General features: G+C 32.1%; 1 protein-coding gene across 1 annotated transcript in view; it reads left to right on the top strand.

Moving 5' to 3' along the window:
• The window catches only part of LOC145276968 (uncharacterized), a 925,232-nt gene that overhangs the window by 688,903 nt on the left and 216,008 nt on the right, over positions 1–20,321 (top strand). The window contains exon 11 of the mRNA XM_080128511.1: positions 17,170–17,254. Within this exon, the coding sequence (XP_079984637.1) occupies positions 17,170–17,254 (85 nt within the window). The remainder of the gene's footprint in view (positions 1–17,169; positions 17,255–20,321) is intronic.

Raw genomic sequence — 20,321 nt, 5'->3', positions numbered from 1 at the left:
GGGGTTGAGGATAAACATCCATAGCCAGCTTAATACTATATATATATATATATATATATATATATATATATATTACATACACTCGCCGAGTCGTAGAAATTTCCAGGTTGGTATAGGGGGGGGCACATTAATTCACTAAGAGAGATGCACCCCCACTTAGTTAAGGCATGCATCTAGGAGAAGGAAACTCTAATTTAAAAACCTGCGATATACTGTATGCTCGTCCTGTGGCAGTCATCTGCACCGACAAAGGTTAGCAGTAATACCTAAAAGTGTGGTTGATTCTACAAAAAGTCTTCACCTCTATAAACAAATTATCTGTGTGGATTTCTGAGCAACTTAGTTGCTGTGGTGGAACCTCATATGTCGAAATTGACGGGGGGGGAAGAGTTTATCATTCATATATATACATATATGAAAATATGATATAAGTCATAAATAGTAGCATATATGTTGGGAATATTTTACCTCTGTGCAAGTTATAACACTGTGTTTTCTTGTATCATAATATAAGACATAGTCAGAATGAAAAAAGGAACAATTGTTAGCAAATACATTTTAACGTTTATTAATAATGTGGACAGGACATGAAAGACATGTTAAAGATGACCTGAAAAACTATATGAATGTGTGAACAACAAAAATAACGGAAGAAAGTATAGATTCTAAATTAAAGAACACAATGGCTATCCTATTACAATAGTGAATGCACGAGTTGTTGATTAAATGTAAATGCATTTAAACTTTGGTGATTTGCTCTTAAGACGATTTATAAACTAATTTATTTTGGTGTTTAAACTTATGCTAAAAACCAAAGTGTTGGACAGAACGTTCATCAAGTTTGAAAATTGTGCCAGTTAGGAAGATAGTCTAATTTATGATAACGTGGTGGCACAAGAGCTCTAAATCATGTGATCGAACCATTTCCAGAATCGAGCTAATTATCTCCAAGGGGGATAACTCCTGTCTCAACAAGCTCTTGAAAGTTGTTGAAATTATATATAAATTCCATATCAGATTTGTACTTATTGTTTAATTTTACTTCAGTGGAAGTTCTCAGAAATCAAGAGACCTCTTTTTGATCTCTATATGAGATACATAGGTATTAGAGTGTTTCATTAAAGTTCTCCTTTCCCTCACAAATGTTGAGTTAGTAAAAAGGCAAAGGACATTATTTTTATCTCTCCAGTGAACCAATTGTTATAGTATATCCTTATTGTGGTTTCTTAGTCTTATCAGATTCTAGGACAGGCGTTCATCTATTCTGGTGGAGTATCCAGCTTACTGCTGTTACTATAGATAACATCACTTGGAGAAGGGACATCATTCCTCATATAAATCAGTGTGAGATAGCTATATATAGGGGGGATAGCAAATGCTATGTTATTCTGAATATTAAGTCAGGATTTACTGCCTGATAAATCCCTGTGTAGAGAGACCTCAGACATTTGATGGCAGTGTCTAATAAGCATTCAAATTTTGTTCAGATTTGTAATTGTATGGTGGCCAGCATTGCTTTTGAAACAAATATAGGATGGTTGGCTAATATCTAAATTTGCTACATTTTTTTTGTGTAGTATTTATGTAAATACTAAAATAGAACTGTTTATTAAATATTCCAGAAAATATTTTGTTTAATGAGAAAGTAATTTAAAAAAGAAAGTTTTTAGGAGATAAAAGTTAAGCATGTGTTAAAACTAATGCACGCTTTGCTTGTGCATTAAAATCTGTAAATTTTGAAAGAAGTTATTCATCATGACTTGCCTTGTTCATGCCTGTTCGAAAAAGAAAAAGAAATCTCTTATGCAAATGATTTTCATGAATCTTTACGTAAGTAATCATACTACATCTTTATTTTGTTAATTTTATTAAATACTCGGCTATATATATGTGTATATATGCATGTATTTTTTTTTCTTGTCTTTTTCCTTTTTGTCTTTTTTCTATTTTTTATACTCGGTTTTCATTTACATTAAAAGAACTGGCCTCGAGTAAGAACAGACGTATATTGTCACCTGACGATGGCTTTTAAGACTTAAAAGTTGATTTCTTGTAACGACTTATGGTAATTTTGTTTACCTAAATTGAATAAAATAATATCTTGCTCTTTTAATTGAACACTTTCAACATCCTTGTTGAAATTCAATGATTTTTTACTTTCGGATATTTCTAACCTGGAATATATATATATATATATATATATATATATATATATATATATATATATATATATATACTTTATTAATATTTTTTAGCTCAAAATTTTAATATATTCAAAGATATCAAAATTCAACAATTGCTCATATGCATAATAAAATTTAAGTCAATATAAAATGACTCAATTAGTAAGTTTCGAGATTATCAGTTTTTATAATCGGCATTCACGTATGTATATATATATATATATATATATATATATATATATATATATATACTCTTTTCTGGGTCAACGGCCAACTAGCACCGTGTATATTTGTGTTTGTGTATTGGGGTGGAGAGTCTCCCGTAAGCCGTGGTGAAGGCAACCTTTCTAGGAGAAGCAAATCTCTGATTTAAAAAAACCATAAAGCAGAAGACCAGTACCCGCATTAAGCTGGTCTGCAGTTTAATTTGTTGCTGGCTATCTTGCTCTTGCTTGTTGCTGGATCTCAACATTTTGAACCGAGAGAGACTTAGCTGTCGTACAAAGCTAAGACTCTGTAACATCATCTTTGTATAGATACTCCCTCAGGCATTTGGGCTCATGAATTTTAAATGTCTGAGGGAGTGGCACTCGTCTGATAAGACGTTGCAATCATCATATATATACACATATACACAGAGCGAATCACAGGAAATGGATGTTTTTAGAATGCTCCTTGCTCTCCTTGAGTAGGAGATAGGCATAGTTTAATAAATGTTTTTTATGGATATTATAAAATTTTTGTTGAAATATTCGCAGTTTTATTTTCCTTAAAAATATCCGTTTCCCGTGAGTCACCCTGTATTTTCACAAAATGCAGACAATAAAGATCAAAATGAGAGCATCATGTTGTGTATTTTGATATTCGTTACAATTGTTTCATGACCATTTGATGATTTCAAACATTATGTCATTCGAGCCTATTATAATGTTGGCTGGATTGGCAGCGTTTAAGAATGAAAGTTTAACTGTGTTCTTATTAATTATTTTACTTAATCTATTCTCTGGGTGGAAGTTTTTACCAATTATCTTGTAAAATTCTTTAGGGATATTGTTTTGAATATGTTCACTAAACGGCAGATTAACCAGTTTGTTTTTTTGCATCTATTTCTCTTATTCCTAATATTATTGTCACCATTATTTTTAATTTCATTCTTTTTTTTTTTTTTTTTTACATAGGGGTCACCACTTATCAAGGCCCAAAGGCCACTCAGGGATAAGGGTTATTGCGTGTACAGTAATCAATGAGATAGTATTGTAGTAATCATTAGTATTGGGGGTTTTGATAGAGTGTCTTACTTAAGGGGTCGGTTTGTCACGAGTTTGTTTATGTTGGACTTGAAGACGTCCAAGTTGTAGTCAGGTGGGAAACAGGCAAGCGGCAGAGAGTTCCACTGGCGTGCAGTTCTAAGAAAGAAGCTTTGCTCATTTTTTTTTTATTCTTCTTATTTACATTCTTCACATTTCTTCTTTCATTGCCATGTTGTATGATATTGTGCAGTTTGTTCTGCTATTTCTATTATTCTATGCATTCGATTTTCCAGTGAATATCCGGATTAAGTGGGGTTTTTTTCATACACTTAAGATGATTCGATTTATAATTTATACAGAATAATGTTTGGTTCGGTTTTTGAAACAGTTCATAAGTATTATATTATCGTTAAGATTTAGAGTTACATCTAAAAAATTCACTATTTTACAACTGCTGTCAGTTGTTATTGCTAAGTCCATTAAAAATATTTTAATTTTCTTTCTAGTTTTTTTCTGTGATTTGATCGCTTGAATTAACTAAAAATAAAGCATCATCTCTATATAACCTACCATTTAAACCTAATATTTTTTGTTTATCTCCTTCAGTGTGTATAGACCTACCAGGTTAGTTACCTCTGCTGAGTCTGAGGAGCCAATCGTGATATCAAAATGGTTCTTTCTATATTTCCTTGTCTATAGTTAATCATTATATCTAACGAGCAGGACCCATTAACTGACGTTGCCCAGGGAAAGCATGACACCCACTCTTGGAAAAAATTAAACGATGGTGGTTGTTGGTGGCCTACTGCTGTCCCTGGACAATTGCGGACAATGGCTGAGATAAAATAATCTGGCTTCCACTGGTAATTAGTGCTGGTTTCGGGCAATAACCTGCAGATACAGTTTGATTTTAAAAAGGCAATTAAGGGAATGTGTAAATCAGTATGAATTAATAAAATTACGAAATATATCTACATATCTATAAAAGTGAAATTGTCTGTGTGTGTACATTTCCCTACCTAAATACTCTGTCAATTTCCAATCTGCAGATTCGAGATTTTACATAAGGGGTATTGATATTTCGAAAAATCTTTTTAATAAGTTTTCGGCCATAAATTTGGCTGTCAAGGTGTCAAAGTTAAACGATTTGACCTTTGAGAACTCTACCAAACTCCTCTACCAATTTTGGGTCTAAACACTTGAAATTTTAGATGTAGGTTACTTAGACATAGGCCAAACTTTATAATTTGATTTGAGCCCAAAACAATAAATGTTAAGGGGTCAAAATTGGGATAAAAGTTTTAAAAAATTTGACCTCTAAGTTCTCTACAAAATTACTCAGCCAATTTCTTGTTTAAACATTTGAAATTTTACATAAAGGGTATTCAGAGATAGGACAAACTTATTAATCGGTGTCGAAAATTTGGCTGCCAAAGGGTCAAAGTTCAAAAGATTTGACTTTTGTAGTGTCCAGCAAACTACTCAGACAATTTTGGGTTTAAACCTTTGGAATTTTACATAACGGATATTCAGACATGTGGTAAGCATTTTAATCCGTTTTGGGTCAAAACTTTCGCTGCCAAAAAGTCAAAGTTGAAAGAGTCCATCTTTGGCGACTCTACCAAACTCCTACACCAATTTTGGGTGTAAACACTTGAAATTTTAGATGTAGATAACTGGGACTTGGTTCAAACGTTTTATTTTGATTTGAAACCAAAACAATAAATGTTAAGGAGTCAAAGTTACAAAAATTACCTCTGCGGTTTCTACCAAATTGCTCAGGCAATTCTTGGTCTAAACATTTGAATTCTTACATAAAGTGCATTCACACATAGTGCAAGTTATGGACAGTACATAGGGCCCGAGCAAAGCTGGGCTTAACTGCTAGTGTATATATATATATATATATATATATATATATATATATATAATAGCAGTATAGTTAGATTCCAAGACCAAATACTTATTTTCCATGCAAAACAGCTCCTCCAACGTGTTAAAATTTCGGTACATTTTTTACAAATCGGTTTCTTTTTTTTCTTTTTTTTTTTTTTTTTTTTTTTATACAGTGGTCACCACTTATCAAGGCCCGGAAGCCACTCAGGGATAAGGGTTATTGCAAGTACATTACGTTAGTGTGGAGATTTGATGAAGTGTTTACTTAAGGGGGCGGTTCATTAGGAATTTGTTAACGTTGGACTTGAACACATCCAGGTTGTAGTCAAGTGGGAAGCAGGCAGACGGAACAGAGTTCCACAGGCGTGCAATTCTAAGAAAGAAGCTTTGTTCATGGAATCTACGTTTTGATTTAGGCAGAGATAAAGAGTGGGGGAAATTTTTCACAGTGGATTCAGCTAGACGGGTGTTTTTCGTGAAGGATTGGCGAGGGTGGACCAGAGATTGGAGTTCAGACGAGCAACTGCCATGGAAATAACGATAAAACAAGGATAGGCTCGCAACGTCTCTTCTGTGGGAGAGAGGTTGCAGGGTAGAGAAAAGGGCATCCCCACTAAGTCACAAAGTCTATTTTGTACTCTGTCAAGGCAGGATAGGCTGTTTTTAGCAGCTCCTGCCCAGATATGGCAACAGTATTCCATCCTTGGACGAACTTGGCTTTTATATAGATATAGAATTGCATCAGTAGTGAAATATCTTCTGGAGTGGTAGAAGGATCCCACCATTTTTCCAGCAACCTTGGCAACACACTTGATGTACGTGTTCCATTTCAGATCAGGAGTAAAGGTCAAACCCAGAAGCTTGTCAAAACATGGGGCCTCTTCCAGACGAGAGCCATCCATCCCAATTGATGCCAGATGGGGATCAGAGCGTTGATGATGTAAGGATAGGAGTTTGGTTTGGGATGCATTAAAGGTAACTAGCCACGTCTTCCCTCACTGAACCACGTGCTCGAGATCAGAGGAGAGAGAATCAGAGTTTCATTATACAAACAGTTATTATTATGTAAACACACTATGTTAAGACTTGTGGAGGCGCTGTTTCACATGAAAAATAAATATTTGGATCTTGGAATGTAACTATACTGTTATTCTTTTATATATGTTCTGTTGTTATAGTTAACATGCATTGAGCTTACAAGCAAAAAGGGTTGGTATACACAAGGAGTAAAATATAGTTGAAAAAACATTTCACCAAAATAACATACACACACACACAAAATATTAATGAAGTGTAATAGTTTAATGATAAATATATTCCTATAACTACGTCCATAATAAAAAAATACAGCTATGAAAATAGCATTTTCTCTAATATGATAACTCTTGGCATTTTTTACTACATGTGTGCACATGATATAAAAAAATAATTTATATTCCATCGATTTTCCCCTGATGATATCTAGAGAAATCAAAACATATACATGTATTCATATCTACAAATATGAATTTCTCTGCATAAATGTGGTTCTGTTCTAGAATACAAATATGCATTGATTTTTTTTTTTTTTATCTTATGGAATTGTATTTAGTAAATTTCCTTTTACTTATTTCTTCAGTATGATTGGTTGATTCTAGTTTTCTGGACGTTGGTTGGCCTTTTTGTCTTTTGTCATTTTTTATTGGTCCAATCATTTTTCATGGCAGCAAAAGAATTTGGATTTCTTTGATGTATTTTTTTAATATTTTTTTCTCGTTAATCATTCTTATTTCCTCTGACAAAAAATTGTCTATGCATTTAATCCATTTATCTCATTGTTGTAAGTTTTGATTAATTTGTTAACTAGAATTATGTCCAATTCTATCATTGCTGTTTTTGCCACGTCTGCCAAACAGACTGATTAATCTAGTGAAGAATTCCCACGAAATTTAGTAAAGTCTGGCACATGTTCATTATATAAAGAGCACACAGTTCAAAGAAGAACTCCTGATAAGTTGCTTCATTTATCTTACATATAAAATCTAGCTGTTATGATTGTAAATAGTCTTCGTAGGTTTATCTATATAAATAAATAAAACAGATGTATGAATGTGTGTTTATATGTAAGTATTTAACCGATAAACTCTTAAACTACTGGTCACATAATACTGAAATTAACATGAAATAGTAACCATACACCAAAGATGGTTTATAATGAATAAAATCTTTGTTTGGATGGATGAATAACGAGTTCAGAAATATGTCGGCAAGCTGAACTGCAAAATGTTTATTTTAACTTGCCAACATATTTCTATTACTTTTGCACATGCGCAAATTCATTCATAACTTGAAATGAATTAATTAAAAGAATTTTTTTATCTGTCTATAGCTCAAATTGAAGCAACGTGGCTGTAGCCCTAAATGTTTTGGTTTCGATTCTAGCTGATGGCACCAAAGTCATTATCTTTTTTTTTTTTTTGAACTTTTGAAATCAGTACTATATATATATATATATATATATATATAAATAAAATATTCAATAGAGAATTGACTGTGTAGTATTAAATATAAAATCTATGTATGAATTTAAGTGTATTTTACAACCGGGCAAGTCCTGGCGCTCTCTCCATCCATCCATCCATAGCCTTTGAGCCCCTGGAGGGGCATAGGTCATCTACAACTTTTTGTAGATGCTTTTGTAGCGAGGAGTTCCTTTTACAGGGTGAAGGTGCTGGCCCCACGCCCAACCTTCCTAGAAGGTACATACAGAGCCTAGCCTTCCCAAATTGACACTCATTTGGTACTGGCCAGGCTCAACGTTGCTTAACTTTGATGATCTGGCGAGAACCGGTGTGTCAACGTAATTGTGCCGTACACCCTGGTACACACGCACGTATATACACATCCACGTACACACACATGCACGTTTGCGCGCACAAACATGTACACATTCGTGATGTCACTTCCCTTTAAATGAAATCCAGACATGCGCAGTCAGAACACTGACCCCGGTATAAAAGTCAACAACAACGTTCAACTTCCTCTTCTCTTCCCTTTTGCCTTGGTTTGTCAACCAGACAAGTTCGCGTCCAGAGCTTGTGGCCTGAAGACATTTCCACGTGGCTGACTACTACCATGCACGCCCCGCTTTACTGAGGTCAACCCTCTCTCTCTTTCTTTTTCTACATGCTGGACTGCCATTTCTCTTTCCCCTACTTTATTCCTCTTTTTCCATGCGCGTAGTCGTCAATGACTGAACTGAACACGTGTTCCACCTAAACTATTTATTTTCAACAGAAAATAAACGACATGTTTATTTTATTCAGCAGTTGAGTTTTTTTCTCTTCCTTCCATTCATTTCATTATTTATTTTTGTAGCGAGTTAGGATTATTATATCCTGGTCCGCAACAGTTTCTTCTGTGAAAAGCAACCATTTATTAAGTTACCTGAGGAGTACTTTTTGTTTTAATAGACCATTTGTCCAAAACATTAGCATGTCCAGTCCTGGAACCATGTAAATTTGTTTATATGAATAAAAATATACCTTGCCCTTCTTTTATTGAGCACTCTTAATAACTTTGTTAAATTCATTAGTTATCACTCTTGAACACCTTTAACCTGGTGTGTGTGTGTGTGTATATATATATATATATATATATATATATATATATATATATATATATATATATATATATAAGCAAAGCTATCAGGCGTTATTTATCTTCCTCCCATGGTTGGAAGATGTGACATTTTATTTTATTTATGATCACAAGAGTATGAAATCATATGACTGAAACACCTCGAGTGTTGGAACCAATTACCTCCAAGGGAGATGACTGTTTTCAACAAATACTATACTACACTTTTCGATTATGAATGATTATATATATATATATATATTACTGATGGGATGATTCTAAAAAAATTTCAGATTCCGATACCATTCCCAATTCCAATTCTATGAACATTACTAAATATTTAGTTATAGAATTATTTTTCTTTAGATTACCAATAAAAATGCATGTGGCCTATTTTCATAAACATAAAAATACACTATCTATGGATTTTAATTTTGTTTGTAGCTTAAAACCAATACGCATTTACCATTTTATCTTTAGTAGCAGTAATAGAAAATTAAGTATTAAACAAAAACAAACCAAATAATAAACAATTACAAGAATCGTTTTCGGAATCGGAAAGTAGGCACATGTTTCTCTGATACCGATTCCAATACTTTAAAACGTTCCAGTTTTCTCAATTCCGATTAATCATACAGACACTAATATATATATATATATATATATATATATATATGTATATGTGTGCGTGTGCGTATATGTATAAATAAGAAACAAAATTTTAATTTAACATAAATACATTCTTATTTTTTGTCTTTGCAAAGTTTAAAAATTTTGTGAATGACTTCCAACTTTTTTGTTGCCATTTGGCTTGTACGAGCTGCTTAGAACAGGTTGTAAAAAACTGATCTGTCTGTGTCTCAAGTAGCCTATCATGCAACCTTAAATCATGAGGTTAGGGTTTTTAGGGAGCTTAAAATGTGAACAACCTCATCTATGAAAATTGAAATATATCAGATTTGCATTGAACTGGATTCATAATCATTAGACACCAATTAAGATTCTCCGAATTTCAATTTCTTCTTAGAACCTCTTTAATTTTAAATTTTAGACATTTTCTATAATCCAAATCCTGTAATGGATTTTGATTAAAATTAAAAGCTTTTAAATGTGACGTTTTGTAGCACCATATCTTGATTTTAATATCCATAAGGTGACATAGCACAAATCTCTTCTGTTTGAGGATCTTTTTACTCATCTTCTAGTGTGTTTATATGAATATATATCTTCTTCTATAATTTAATATATATATAATATAAAGCTGAACTTCTGTGTGTGTGTCTGGTCACGAATAGGCTCCTATATGGTTGACTATTATAGAGAACTGATCACATATAATGATAGATGTATCGAGACACAGGAACGGGTATGTTTGATCTGGCATAATGATGATTCATTAAAATGGTGGGGTCTGCATACACGCCTGGTCCACAAAGTATGGAAATAAAAAAATTAAAAAAAAAACGTTTACAAGTATTTTTGATATAGATGTACATAATACTTTGATAAGTATGTTTTAACTTAAATAGGGATGGTATAATAAAATTGTGGGGTCTGTGTTCGCACCTGGCCTCCATAGAATGGAAATAAGCACAAACTTTAATAAAGACTTTTCATATCTATCTGTGTAAGTATACTTTGATAATTATGTTTCAGTTTGAAGAAATATGGTATAATAAAATTATGGGGTGTTCGTTCGTGCCTGACCTCCATAGAATGGAAATATGTCACAAAGTTTAACAAGTTTTTTTAATATAGATCCACAGAATATTGTTTCAGTGTGAACAGGTATGGTATAATAAATTATGGGATTTATCTATTTTATTTTTACTTTCATCATATTTTGCTTTGGTTTTGATACCCCCAAATTGGAAGCTATCTCTTTACAACCCTTCCTTTTCATAACCTATCATACTTTCATAAATCAGAATCCATTTTCTGTAGGCTGTTTTTGAACCCAGTCAACGATGGGTACTTTTGCTAGTATATATATATATATATATATATATATATATATATATATAATGTATGTTTATATATATTTATATATATGTAGCTCACTCAATAAGTTTCGAGTCTTACCAATAAAACAACTTCTTAGCAAAATTAATCGACATATCCTTCTGGAGTGATACACTGATTCCAAAGCTTCTGTAACAATTTGATACTCGTTTGTTAGAACGATTTGTCTGACCCCCAAAATACAAAAAATTGCATTTCGATATAATTTTTTAATTAAAGCCAAATCTCATTCACCAGAGAATATTTTGAGGTTTATAAGCAACTAGTAGTCACTGTAAGCCAGGTCTAGAAGTAGAAACAATGGAAGTGCAATTCTTATTTTGCCATTGTTGCAATGGACCTATTACTTAGTGCATTGTCTTGGTGAAAGCACTTTTTCTTCATCATTTGTGGCCGGTTTTTAGTAATTTCTTTAAACGAACCAATAATGATGATTCTTCCTATCTCAAAGTAATTGATGAACAAAATATCTTGAGCATTCCAAAATTTGAAGACCAAATCTTTGCCTGCTGATGTTTGCATTTTTTTTTTTTGTTGCTTTATACAGTTTTACCTGCTGCTATCAACTATAACTACTGATTTGATTCTAAAGTGAAGTCGTGGATCCATGTTTTATCATTACATATTGATGCAAAAACATTTTTTCTGGTGCAAAAATACTCTGAATCATTGACACATTGTTTTTAAGCAATTGTGAACAAATACAACAGTCATTTTGAACACCTCTTATTCACTAATAAATGGCGAGGAGACTGCTTTCTGATATCTTCAACTTCTTTGCTATCTCACTCAACTTCAATTTATGATTGCCCAAAAGGAGTTTGTGAACTTTTCTGATATTTTCCTGTGACAACTATTGAATTTTGCTGACTTTGAGCACTCAGTATCATTTGTGTCTGTATGATCATAATAAAAATCAGTACACCACCTCTTAACCATTGTTTCCGACGGAGCAGAGTCCAAATAACACTTATCCAGCTATTGCTTTACTTGAATAGTTTATTTTCTCCCATTAGGTTTATCAACTCATAAAATAAAGATTTGTCCATAGTTTTAAACATTTGTAACAGTACCATCACTTAAAATAACTATGATTTATTGGGTGCTGTTCTTATGGTTGGAATAATTTCTTTTTCTCTATTCTATATACAAGTCTTTAAAATGTTAACTGTATGGATCATTTTTCAATCAATATTACTTTGATATAAATTTGGAATTATCTCAATACATAAAATTTCTAGAACTTTTCAATCACATTATGAGGCAATTATAACTTTGAATGAGAAAGGTTTTATGCTCTGAAATGGCTCCTTCTGGAATTGGTTATAACTAATTCCAGAAGAAAAGGCAATAATAAAACCAAATTATGACTTTGGTGATAACTTTTCTCTCAGGTTATCTTATGAAAAAAATATGGACATAACTTTTCATTATCCTCATGATATTTGGTTAAATGTCCATTTTACATGCTGACATGTGTTAGATTTTAGAAATTGGCTTGTTCAAAGTCATCTCAATGCTATATTTATTTATTTGTGGACAGTTGTTGTTCCACCATGTTTCGGCCAACTATTTCTCTGGCCTTGTTCAGGTGGTTAACCGTGACAGGATAGGAATAGGAGTCTTAACTGCATCCCCAGTAATTACTGCCTTCTATAATTGTTGTCTCACCACGATTTGGCCAACTAATTCTCTGGCTTGCTTTGGGTAGGATTGAAACCGGTATCTTCAAACAATGCTCATTTGGAACCATAAAGATGCAATGCCTCTATCTACTGTGCCATGGGTCCTGAAGAAGAAGGCCAGAGGAATAGTTGGCTGAAATGTGGTGAAACAACAACAACAACTATTAAGATGAAAATAACTGTCTGTAAATAAATAAATATACAAATTACTCAAAGGATTTCAATAAAAATAATATATAATCTCAATGTTGTTTTATATCGTGCTATCAGGTCAGACTGTTGCAAGATACTGACTGTCTAACCTAAAATGTACCAAACATTTTTTTTCCTTTCTCTTTGCAAAACTCAATCATATTCTGCAAAATAAAAAACAAAAAAACATTAAGTTTTCCTCTATGAAATAAGCAAATCAAACACCACAAATAAATATTTGAAGATACAAAGAAATTGAAGCATATAATTTGTCTAGCTAGGTTTTTATTTATTCCTCTTTCTCCAGTCTATCCTTATCACTTGCTTCCATTTGTTTCCTTTGCCTTCTGCTACCAACTGACTCTGCTATCTCAACTGTTCTTCATCAACTGATAGAGTTCAAAATAGACTTGATAGAGTTCAAAATAGACTTCGTAGCCTCGTAGGGGATGTCCTTTTCTCTTCCTTGCAACCTCTATCTCACAGAAGAGATGTTGCGAGTTTGTCTCTGATGTATCGTTATTTTCATGGAAAGTGTTCGACTGAGCTTCAATCTATGGTCCCCCCTCGCCAAACTTTCACAAGAAACACTCGTCTAGCTGTAAACACTATCAATAATTCCCCTCACTCTTTATCTGTGCCTAAACCTAAACGTAGATTCCATGAACAGAGCTTCTTTCTTAGAACTGCACGCCTATGGAATTGTCTTCCGTTTTCCTGCTTTCCGGCTGACTACAATATGGTTGTCTTTAAGTCTAACGTAAATAAGTTCTTGATGAGCCGTTCCATATAAGTTATCAAATTTACCAAATTTTCATTACTAATGATTACTATATTGTCCAATTTCTAATGTACACTCTTTAACCCTTATCCTTGAGTGGCCTCTTGGCCTTGATAATGTGGTGATGACTATGTAAAAAAAAAAAAAAAAATCAACTGACCCAAGAACTCTCATCCATCCTTTCAATTTGGTGAAACCAACAAAGTATCCTATTCTGCACACAGCTATACTATGCAGATTCAATCTTCATCAGAGATCATCATATCTAACCTATAGCACACTTACTTGTATGTACTTGTATTTGATGTGACATTCACTCAAGATAGGTTGAGCTGAATTCTCCGGTAGAAAACACAGCATCCTAGATAAATGCAGACCACACATGATGGTGCATAGTGGCCAAGATAGTGATGAGCTGGGACCAACGGTGAATACTGACCCAAATTAGGTTCAACATCAGATTTGATGGTGCATAACCACATCTTCAGCTGACATCTTCACCAACCTTGAAGTAGTTCTGGAACTATTGCTTCGTGGATGAACTCTCACGTGCAGTGTGGCCCAACCAACTAAGTCTCCTTTTTAAAACAGGTGTGCCAGTAACTTTTGATAGACAAAATTATTTACAAAGATTCCTTTGTTTCTTCAGCAGTTCATCAGATTGAGACATATCAGAAGAGAACAAATTCTGTTTTGAGCTCTGATTTTGAGCCTGATGCAGTTTTTTTAAATACATCAACTATGATATGAGTTAAGATCAAATATCAAACAATTCATGCTTAATCAGTTTTAAGACAACTCACAAACGCTTTAACCTATTATAGCTTTGATTCTTTCACGTTATGGCATATCAACCCCTTGTAAGGTTATTTAATTTCAAATTCAGTCGTATTAGTAGAAATAATTTAAGATGATAATGCAAGCATTGTGAATAGTGCTCAACTGCCATACAACAATATCTTTAAATATTTCTGCTGTAAATGTATGCTTTGGATACGACAAGTTTGTAAATTCATTTGTTTTGTAGGCAGATATTTTGTAAATAGTTTGTAAATGATAGATTATTTTTTAAATTTCTATATTTTTATGGGAATCACTTCAGACAAAACATGAAGCCACTTGATGAAAAGAGCTAATCCTAATAATAAACAGGGATAGGAAAATAAAATAACTTTTTGGTTTCATCTTGTTGCAAGAATAGATGAGAGATCTTGGGTTAGTAAATATAAAACAATTGTGGTAACAGGGTCAGTTAGCAGGGGAAGGCCAAGGAAGAACATGGGAGGAGGTGATAAGGATAGCTCAGAGAGAAGAGAGATGAAAAAAAGATCTGGGCAGAGATAGGTTAGTTTGGAAGTTAATTTCTAAAAGCTGTTCTAATACATGCCAGAATCCTGAAAAAAAAAAGGTCAGCTTTATGGGTGTGTTTTGTGTAGTTTTTGGCTTTTAGTTGGACACGCACGCACACACACTTTTGTATATTATGGGTTTATTTTTGCTAGATTTTAAAAAATTTGAAAAATTTATCTTTTAAAGTTGTTTATAACACATTCCAGCATGTAAAAAAAAAAAAAATTAGCATTCAACTTTGATTATTATTCTTTGTTGATACAAATTTATTTAAAATTTATAACCATGATGAAAAGATAATCATTAAAACTGGGGTGATGAATGTATATTTTGTCCAGAAATTTCTTTGCTTTTATCATCAGGCGTGCCTTTTTTTTCTTTTTTTTTTTTTTTTTTTAAAATTATTTTTCCTTATATAGTAAAAGGATAAAATAGATTTTTTTTTAAATTTAAATATTTGATTCTTATGAGGACTGGATGGACTATTGGACATTATATTTATAGCCATTGAGGGTTGGATGGACTATTGGACATTATATTTATAGCCATTATTAAATAGAATAAGATGTTCAAATTTAAAAAATAAAATTGACCATCATTTAATTGACCATCATGGACTTTTCTCAGTAATATGAAGCAGTTTATGATGAAAATAATTTTTTGAAATAATTAAAAAAAAATGAGTAATCTGAGTTTCCTCATTATCACATTTTAATATACTCATAAAATTTTAGAACTCACTAGGTATTTTTATTTTTAATTAACAGAATTTATTGTTGTTGTACTATATGTTAGCTAGATCAGCACTATTCAAGTGATTTTTACACGTTGTGAATATGTATGGACTGGTATCTTTTCTTTTGTTTAGGATGATCAGATAAATGCAGACAACGTTGGATATTCCTAATAATATTTTATGCAAACTATGATCTCTGGCTGGGTAGGTTAGTTGCATCATAGATTCCGAGAATATTTCAATTACTATTTCCAAGTTGACCAGGAGGAAAAATTTACAATCAACATAATGCTTGTATTGTCTCTCAGTAACTAACTTAATTTCTAACTATTTTTAAATGTCTCCTCCTCATCTCCTAGCACATGATCTTGTTGGACCAATGAGAACCTTTAGGATCACTTGGACCTCTTTTATCATTATTTAACAATAATAATAATGAGTAATATCAGAAAATATATGAATAAACTAGCGGGGTGGGGGCACCCGGTTTTGCCCGGTCATAAAATATGCTTAAATATGAAATTTTAATTTGTCCAGATTTCGTATATATTATTATAATTATGATTTCAAAAGTAAAAAATAAAAAAGTATTTAGGTGCCATCAGCTAGAATCGAAACTGAAAGCAAAACTGTAGCATTCAAAGCTGGTGACGTTACCCACTGTACAAATGTGACACGCATATGAACTGATTAAAAATAAACTAAGATGAATGTACAAAATGCATAAGGATTTTTTCAATTTTTACCCCTTTTTGCCCTTAAAACTATTTTAATAGACTTAAGACTCATAAAAGAATGGCCCATAAAAAAATCCAATCATTTAAGACCCTTAGTGCTGCTCTGCGACTTTTAGTTTGGAAGAGATAGTTTAAAAATATGGAAACAGATAGACATAATGAGTTTTATAAATTAAATGAAAAAATATTTTTCTTTAAAGAATGGAAAAAAAAAAAAAATTAAATCTTAGGATTTCATGTTCTTGAACAAATTATAGTTTTGTTCTTTTTTTCATGAAAAATATCACTTCAGAAAAAACGATTCCCTTAATAGGTAACCATTAGTTATATTTTTTTATAAGAGTTTTGTAAAATTATTTCCTAAGGTTAATTTGAAAATGAAAGAAAGCCATATCTGTTTTGTTATTTTATTTAACTTCTTATATCCATTTATATTTCGAGATAATCAGTAAATATGAACTTACTGTTTGATATAATCGGGATGGTAGAGGTCTTAATATTGCGAGATAGCATCTCTTTTTCAAAAGTAAAGGGACCAAAGAATGTCCCTAAAAAAGGAAAAAAACATTGAAATATCATAAGGTGGAAAATAATCCGTTTTGTTTTCTAAACTTTTACATGCATTATTTACAGTTTTACTTATTTAACACACTGTTATTTATAATTTAATTCTTTTTTTTTGTATCACACTTACATTTCTTTCTTTTTTTCAATTTCAGCCTGCACCTACACAACCAAAACGGTATCCCTTTGTCATTAAACGGATTCTTTTAACTCGAGACCCGAAGGACAAGTCAATCAAAGGTTAGTAATTCAAGAAGGAAAAAATAACTAAAAATAGAAAAAAGTATAAGTTTGTTTTCTTTTAAATGTTGGATATTATTACATAATAGGAAAAAATTAATTAATTTTATAATATATTATTTCAGTCATTATATGTTGATAGCACAAATTATGAAACCGTTTCTATGTTAGATTATTTAATATTTACAAGAAAAGAAGTTTTTCACTATTTGGAATAACCATGTTAGGAACCTGGTAGTACCTGATGTTGCATTCATTGAGTTGAGTTCCTTTTGAAGGAAGAAATTTCTGGGGAATATTAAATTAACAAATGGTTCCCGGTTGCATGTACTAGACTCTACAGACAAATTTATCTTTAGTTGACCTTTGACAACTAAATATTTTCGTTTATTAACCAAATAGAAAAGTTACTAGTTAAACCTACATAATTTTTGGAATATGACAGCTTTATTCCGTGACTAGTACATACATCATAAAGATTTTTTTAATATTTTTTATTTTTTTTTTATTTAAGTAATTCCAAATAAATTTTAAATATGCACCAAATTTTATGTTAGGATTTGAAGGTATAAACATTCAAATGTCTTCAAATGTTTTTTAAAAAGACTTTGTTAAAAAAAAAAAATAAAGAGTATATTATTCTATGAAACTTTTCATAGTTTAAATAATTTGACTTTGCTCATTTTATTTTAAAAGAAATAAAAGTTGACGAAACATTTTTCACTCAGTAATGAGTAATGGAAGATTGTCAGGGAAAGAAACACAGTCGTGAAAAGATAAGCAGTTTATTATTTCTAGCTGACACTTGGAAAAATCACTTGGAAATGTGACTGTTTCACTCACAATGTAAAGCTCTGATATATATCTCAACCAGAGAAGATGATGGTAGGCTCAACGTTTCTTAACTTACATGATCTAATGGGAACTGATTTGTCAATATGATCATATTATAATGACCAACTGACACCACAAGACAAAATGCAATTCTTTTTCCAACTAGATGGCGCTACATGCCACATGCCTCACAGATCATGAGTTCATGACATGTTTACAGAAGAGAGAACAATAAGGAAATGGTTATGCCCACCATGTTTCTCGGACTTGTCATCATATGATTTTTATCTTTGGGGGACTTTAAAACAAAAGGTTTATGCAAATAATCTTCACAATCTAGAATAACTAAAAGAGAACATTACCAACACTATCAGGAGAATCACTGGAGATGATCTACAGGCAGTATCTGCAAACATTGTTAAATGTGCCCAGAAATGCATAGATGTCAACAGGGAGCACTTCCAGCATCTTTTAACAGTACAGATAATTTGAACAATAAAAGAATGTTCCTCCTCTCTACTACATTTTCTAGGCTACTTTATTTAAGGGACAGCTTGTAATAATTATAAAAGATACTTAAAACTTTAAATAATGGTACAAAATCAAATCCCCAGATACTTCCAACCATATTGCTACTGTACAAAAAAATATGTGAAAATAGGTATTACACAAGTGGAGTTATGAGAACTAGAAAAACTTTTTGAGGGGAAGAGTATTTAGTGAGCAAGTTTGCTGAAATTCTTTTAAATTCATATTATTTTTTGCCTGTTACTTAGGATTTAAAGCTCATTAAAATTGAAGATTTAAAAAAAAAAAAACGAATTCGGAAATTTGTTTTCTCAAGAATCCTTTTAGCACATATGAGAGGTCAAATAAGAATTTAAAACGTACAAGAGGTCAAATAATAATAATAAAATATTTCAATAGTCAAATACATAATGCTTTGGTGAAAATAGGGCCTATGCAACTAAAGTTATGGGCTGAGAAAAATTTTTATTTTGTAATGCTAATCTTAGAATTATCAAAATTTGTTCCGATTTCAAGAATCTGTTGAATTTTGTACAGTGTAGCTAATATATATATATATATATATATATATATTTATCACATTAAAATTAAATGTGTACTTTGCAGCAATATAAAGATTTAGGTGTGTAAGAATAGTGTTAAAAACGGTATTTTTCCACATAAGGTAGAGTATTATATTTCGGAATTTTTGTTACTTCTTTTTGAACTCAGGAACCTGAACAGAATTTCAAATGAAACTCTTTCTTTAATCCACAGAGGTAACTTGATCTTAGTCCATCAAAGTTCAATCCTCACGATGAACAATACTAAGAATACAATTATAAATTACTGAAGAGTTTGACCCAGTCATGGTGATGAAAAGTGCAACCGCACACGTTAAATAAATGGTTCGGTTCGAAATTCAGTACAGATTTGTGAATTTGATAAGATGCACCTGTAGAAGCTCAGTGATTACATTGGCTGAAACATTAAAATAATATCTAAGATGAAAACAGTTTGAATAATCGAAATAATCCAGGTTAAGACGATTAGATTTAATGCTATGTGTTTGTGTTCTTTACTCTTTCACCACTAACAAGGCAGATTGACACTCTGAACTTAAGCACATACTAGTTAGGATCATGCCTGGAAGGGGACCTTGGGGAGTTGAGCAGCGAAATGTTTGTTCACATTACATTTAAATTTCTGCAAGTTTGTACAGTCAGGGAAGCAGAAAACGGAGGGAATTTTAAAGTCTTGCAGTTCAAGGGAAAACAAAACAATAAGTGTAGAACACTGAAGGAGTGGGATTTTGCTGTTTGTCGGGTTAGTAGAGATATACATCAGGAGGATGTTTGTCGGGACTTGTGGAAAAGCTAATTATATCTGCATCTTTTTTCTGGACAGAGAGAGAGAGAGAGAGAGAGAGAGAGAGAGAAATTGTGCTATGGAACAGTTGATCTAATTCCCCGGTTAGGGATGGGTTAGAGATATGTGTATGTATACTACATACCAAAAAAAAAAAAAAAAAGGAAAACATTGAAACATTTGTCTGTCATTTTTAATAAGTTTTCTAACCACTGTTATTAAAGAGAAAAAACAACAACAAGGAAAAAGAACAGAGAAAATGAACTGCTGCTACATGTTATCAAATCAACTCAAGATGTCTATGTGATGAGCCACCATCCAGATTAATTTGCTGGGATGTTATCTTAGGTGCTTCTTA

This window comes from Euprymna scolopes, chromosome 5 (assembly GCF_053919585.1).
Source record: "Euprymna scolopes isolate OS-2025 chromosome 5, ASM5391958v1, whole genome shotgun sequence".
Taxonomy (NCBI): Eukaryota; Metazoa; Mollusca; class Cephalopoda; order Sepiida; family Sepiolidae; genus Euprymna; species Euprymna scolopes.
This window is presented reverse-complemented; position numbering and strand designations above follow the sequence as displayed.